Source organism: Nipponia nippon, unplaced genomic scaffold (assembly GCF_047370975.1).
Source record: "Nipponia nippon isolate SJK-2023a ecotype South Korea unplaced genomic scaffold, ASM4737097v1 scaffold_10, whole genome shotgun sequence".
Lineage (NCBI taxonomy): Eukaryota > Metazoa > Chordata > Aves > Pelecaniformes > Threskiornithidae > Nipponia > Nipponia nippon.
The window spans coordinates 22326261-22332260 of NW_028262291.1; the positions used below are offsets into that span (position 1 = coordinate 22326261).

Here is a 6000-nt window from a genome sequence, read left to right on the forward strand (position 1 = left end):
CAGGAGGGATTTGTTGCCCACCTAGCCACTTTACAGCTACAGCCCATGCCTAGGGCTGCTCTGCCACCGGCAGGGCTATTTCTATGCCACCCCAGCACATGCCACAGAGCCACGTTGCCTGGCCAGTGTGCAAGTTGGCACGTGGCTGAGGGACAGGCCACCACAGGGACAAGTCAGTGCATGTGGGACAGAGGTGTGGAGAAGCTCTCTGTGCTCGTGGCCCAGGGGGAAGCTTTGGCAGGAGGTCAGTCTCCCAGGACGGCTGCAGGTGCCAGTGGCCAGCCTGGCAGGCGGACATCCCTGGTCACCACCTGTCACCTGCATCCTGTGCCGCGAGGGGCCAGCAGGGAAGGGAACTGCAGAGGCAGACCCTCTGCTGCGGCCTCTGGTGAGGCAGGCTGTGAAGCGCCGTCCTTGACACTGATTATTTATAGCCATTGCAATCAGAGTGCATGTGTACGTGACAGGTCCCCCAGTAAGAGGCGCTTACCTTGCCAGGAGTGCTGCAATCTGTGGCAGCTTGAAGGGTGGGCGATTTGAGGGCACCGCACCTCCCAGTCCTTAGGGCTGCAACTCCTGAGAAAGCAGCCTGCGATGCTGACAGCTAGCTGCTGCAAGCACCTCCAGGTGTAAACAGCCCACGTTCGTGACCATAACAACAGCAAATTTGCACTCAACAGTAAATGCTTTTTACTTAACCTTATCAAGAAGAAACCATACATGCGGGTTCAGCAGAAACTGGAGGAAGGCTTCAGTATAAAAAAGATCATTCTGCTTTAACGAGGCTTCCCCTTCGAAAGAATAATATTGGCAGAACTAAAGCCCAGATCGGAAACAATGTGTGGCTTTTGTTTTCTTTTTTTCCTTAACTTTTTTCCTCCATTGCCTTCATTCTTGGTGTTGGGGCTGGAGAGGAAAGTCTCTGTCTTGCCAAACTAAACAAATTACGCTTTACAATTCAGAGACTTAAATGCCTCTTTTTATCATCATTTCCTTAGCACTGAGTGTTGAGAAAATAAAGCAGTAGTAAGCGAAGTGATTGCATACCCTTTTCTTGATGGCCACTGGCAAACAAATCGAGCCAGTTGTTTCTCTTTAAGGCTATTAAGTTTGCCTGGAAATCATCCCTCCCCCCACAAACACTCCATGCCGGCAAGAAAAAAATAAATAAAGCAGAGCCCCTTCTTTCTATTTTTACCATCCCTGCAGATCTCTCTACTTCCCATGACAGCGCATGAGATCAAACCCCTCTGACCACACTGAAGGAAAGGGACTCATTCAGCCGTGCCGGGAATGCACACGCTCACTTACGGTACCTCTTGGCAAGCAGGAGATGAGCAGGAGCTGGAGGAGAGTGAGTCCTACATGTGTCCAGGGGGCTCGCTCCATACTGCCCAGGCCGGTGCAGCGGTGTGACTGCTCGGGAAGGGAAAGCAGGCAAACAGCTTTTACTGGGACCTCACCAGATCCAGGCTGCGAGTGATCTCGGATTTCAGACCTCAGCTCGCTCCCATCCTCACCAGAGGGGAACTACCTTCAAGAGACTTCTCAGGCATCCAGAAGCACGACGTCACCCCAAACCTCTCCAACTGCTGCCTTAACCCTTTCTGGACTCTGGCAGCTGATCCCTTTTGTGATGGGTTTATTGGCTCAGTGCTCAGCTCTGAGACAGCAATTTTCATCTTGGAAAGAAAGATATTGTAAAGTGGGAAGAAACAGAAATGTGAATATCTATTTATATGAGTCATCCCAGTTGCTGTGGGTGAGCTGAAGTTATAGACATCTCCAGAAGGAGGCACTTCATACATGCTTCCTTTGGGCTTGCAGGGGTTGATGCATCCTCGGGGTGCTGCCCCTAACAGCGGGGCAGGGTGTGGGGTGGGTGCAGAGACGGATTCCTGGCCCACTCTCCCATGACCAGGCAGCCTGGCCAAGCAACATGTTCCACTTTACAATGTGCTTAAAATAGCCGTGCGTTTTTATGGTGGGGCAGATGAATGAATGAAGCTCACTAAAAGTTCACTCCACAGTGGATGAAAACCACAAAACACAAAAGGAATCACTTGGCATACATGCGCTCGAGCTAGTCAAAACCTTTTTACGGAGTCCATTTCTGCCAGGAAATGCAATTTTGGCAAAATTGAAATGTTTTGTCGGAACATGTTGATATTGAGGAAATGTTCAATCCAAACAAAGGAGATCATTTCATTTGGTTTTTATCTTTGTGTCATTTTTTGTTTTGCCTTTTCTATTAGCACATGCTACTGATTTTATCTGGTCTTCAGCTCATATTTCATAGCAGTATATTTTTTCTAATATTTTTCTTGCATGATTTTTCAATACTATCCAAAGGAAATATTTCATAGTTCTAAACCAGACTTTCTCAATTCCATTTCTGTAGCAAGTTTTCAAAATTTACATGCATTGTGAGGGGGAAAAAATGAAATATTGGCATTTGCTTTGGAGTAGAAACTCAAGTATCTCAAAAAACTTTAACATACCTACAACTGTTTGTAAAGCTCTTAGGCATGTTGAGCAACCTCAAAAAATTGAGAGCAGTAACCAATGGAAACTATGAGTAGTTTACTGCAGTGGAAAATCCATTACACCTTCAGGTGGTCTTTCATGGAGTGAATTCCTTTATCCACACATCTCTCTAGGTTATGCTTGTCTGTCTACCAACCTATTGACTTTTAACTGTGAACAGTCTTCATAGTGTTTGTGCACCTTCCATATAAAACAATACCAAAGTATTCATGATAGTCTTTTTTTCTCTAAATCTCTTAACACTGATGCAAACCCACCATTGAGAATACTAATATAAGACAACCTGAGATAGATGCCAAGATTTTAACCATTATGGCACATAGTGCTACTCAGAACATGTCAGCATAACATGGTACTTGAAGGACATTTTGTACTTAGCTGCCGTTTGACTTCCTGTGTGGCTCTTAGCAGTGGACCCGATGCTAACTGCAAATACAGTAATGATAAGTCAATAAACATATAATTTCCACTTCTCAAACACCACCTTTTTAACTATTTCAGTATGATCTATAGATACTGATAGTGGTGGGTTAACCTTGGCTAAAGGCCACCCAGCCACTCACTCATCCCCCCTTCTCAGCAGGACAGAGGGTGAAGACAAGGGCAAGGAAGTTGGTTACCAGTTATTGTCACAGGCAAAACAGACTCAACTCTATTTACTGCCAAGTAAAATAGATTTGGGTAGTGAGAAACAAAAATGAAAAGTAAAACAACACATTGTCCCCCCCCTTTCCCAGGCTAAGCTTCACGCCTTCACTCCTGAGTCCTCTACCTCCCCCCGCAAGCAATGCAGGGGGACAGGGATTTGGGGCTGCGGCCAGTCCATTGCAGCTCCTCTTTGCCACTCCTTCCTCCTCACACTGTTACCCTGTTCCAGCATGGGCTGTCCACAGGCTACAGACTTTCAGAAAATATCCACCTGCTCTGGCATGGGGTCCTTCAGGGGCTGTGGTGTGGATATCTGTTCTGGCATGGACTCTCTGTGGGCTGCAGGGGAATCCCTGCTCTGCTTGGAGCACCTCCTCCCCCTCGTCCTTCTCTGACCTTGATGTTTGCAGGGCTCTTTCTCACTTTTTTTCTCTCTTCCTCTGCCTGTCTGGCATCTTTTGCCCTTTCTTGAACATGCTTTCCCTGAGGTGCCACCAGCCTGGCTGAGGGGCTCAGCTGTGCCCTGTAGTGGGGCCATTGGAACTGGCTGGAACTGGCTGTGTTGGGCATGGGGCAGCCCCGGCCTCTTCTCACAGAGACCCCTGTGGCCCCCGCTGGCAGCACCTTACCAGGGACACCGTACAGCAATTTAGTTTCCACACACCCCTGTATTTCATAGTAGCTCCTGTTCTCCACCTCTGACACCACAGGCAAAATGTTCACAGCTTTTGTAAAAGGTGAAGAAACCAAGGCTGTTGAGTGGAAATCTCTGGGCACAGGAATCATCGCAACGACAGTCCGTAGCAATCTGGAACTGGAAGTCCTAACAAGCAGACTAAAGCTTTTCCGCCAGTCCTAGCATGTGAGCTGTCCTTGCTGAGCCACCCCGGCAGGTGTCCCAGGTCCTTGGCAGCTCAGGAGGAGGCTACCAAAGCTCTCCAAGTCCCACTGGGCTGTATTATGGTTCAGCTACCACGTTCCCCTGGAGCCCTTGATGGCCATCTCGTGCCCCAGAACCCTGACACCGTGCCTTGGCGGCCCCCTGCTCCTTTCTGATCGCTCACGCATGTGCTCAAAACTTTTTCCTAATTCCAGCTTGAGTTCCTCTAACAAGCCATTGCTGGTCAGTGGCAGGAGGAAAAAAACCTAAGGAAAAAACCTGAAGCCCCCCAAACTAGATGAAAACAGTGAAAATGGGGAGCCCTTACCTCTTCACAAAGAAACACAAAACTATTTTAATGTCTGTGGAATCATGATTAGTTTATTTCCTAGCCCTTATTTCTAGTAAACAATTAAATTATTTAACCTAGTAAGTCCTTTTAGGACTGAAAGTTGGCTTACAGATATCTGAGGCTTAGATATCTCTGAGGGGGAGTCCTATGAGGACGTAAGCCAAAATCTGGGTTTGGTGTGTGAAGTGAAGGAAAATCCCAGAGCACTGAGTGAGACTGGACCCAGGGAAACAAAGTGTTAAGGCCAGACCGAGAGGACCTAATACTTAGGTGTCTCATAAAGGCTGGAACCACTGGGGAAAACATACCCACAAGGGCCACAACTATTCGTTTATTTGAGCCAGTTCCTGTGGCAAGACGTTCAACATGGTAGAAAAGGAGTAGCTGAAGTTGTGTCTGTCATGTGCAAGGAGCAGCTCTGCAGGGACACCTTCTGTTTTAGGATGTTTAGTGGTCTTTCTGTTTTATGGAGGAGTGGGCTAAAGGGGAAAACTGGTAGATCTATGACATCTTTTTGTTTTTCTTGTCTCTGAGGGAAGGTAATTATGCCACCAGGAAACATAATTGCACTCAGCATCACTCTACAGTGCTTAATTTAGCTTGGCACCTTGCAAAATCAGTTTAGTTGGTGGATCCACTGCCTCCTTAGAGAATGGCTCAGCAGCCAAAGAAGTGAATTCAGCCATGATCCCACAGATTTGCACATGGCCTATTTACACAGGTTATCTGGTGGGGTGTAGCTTGAACCCCAGGAATGACTCTGGGCAATTTACAGAGTACTCCTGAATGCACTTCTTGCATTCCTATTAAGAGGCAGGGACCAAACCAGGCAGATCACACTGGCCAAATATTTCAGGCTGTATGTAATCCTCCATGAAAGAAAGCTAAAAGCTCTTAACCATGTGTCTGTGCTGCTGAGGAATCTCACTGTAGCATTTGGCTGCACTGTTTCTATCATCTGCCCTATTGCTGAACGTACTTAAGTACATGTTTGAAAATTACATTCTGCTGAAACCGAATTGTAAAACAGAGTGCTGCAAAAATTGATAGTTATCAAATTTTAAAAGTCATTTTAAAGTACCTAGAAATCCATTTCAACCTAGAGAAAAACAAGCCCTTTAATAAATAATAATTGACCACTGAGTGAATAATTAATGTGTAATTAATACCACTAACTTGTACTTCTAATAATCTGCCATCAACTCTGAGACATGAAAACACTCTGTGATCCAGTCTGCAAGAGCAGAAAGAAAGCCACCATTTTATAGTGGGGAAAAACTGAGATGCGGGGAGATGAGCTGAGGTTCATCTCCTGAAGCAGTGGTGGGTCAAGAAGTGAACGCAGTAACTTCACCCCCGTTTGGTACTTGAAGCTCTGGATTGTCCTGCTTGAAAGGGCTGAGTGAAGAATAATTAGAGATGAATGTATAGTTCTGAATAAAATCAATTTGGACTTGAAATAAATTCACTGTCTCAGAGCCAGAAGGACTTATTTTCAGTCTTCAAAATTTTAATGAAATTTTTATTTCCCCCATTTACACAAACTACTGAAATCTCTTGTTTCTGTTACTGG

The 6000-nt window shown here is 46.1% G+C and overlaps 1 protein-coding gene across 2 annotated transcripts in view; it reads right to left on the reverse strand.

Moving 5' to 3' along the window:
* The window catches only part of PAMR1 (peptidase domain containing associated with muscle regeneration 1), a 58365-nt gene extending 56830 nt beyond the window's left edge, over window positions 1-1535 (reverse strand). For both annotated transcript variants that reach the window (XM_009472846.2, XM_009472847.2), the window contains exon 1: window positions 1317-1535. In XM_009472846.2, the coding sequence (XP_009471121.1) occupies window positions 1317-1389 (73 nt within the window). In that variant the 5' untranslated portion in view covers window positions 1390-1535. The remainder of the gene's footprint in view (window positions 1-1316) is intronic.
* Between the last annotated feature and the right edge of the window lie 4465 nt (window positions 1536-6000).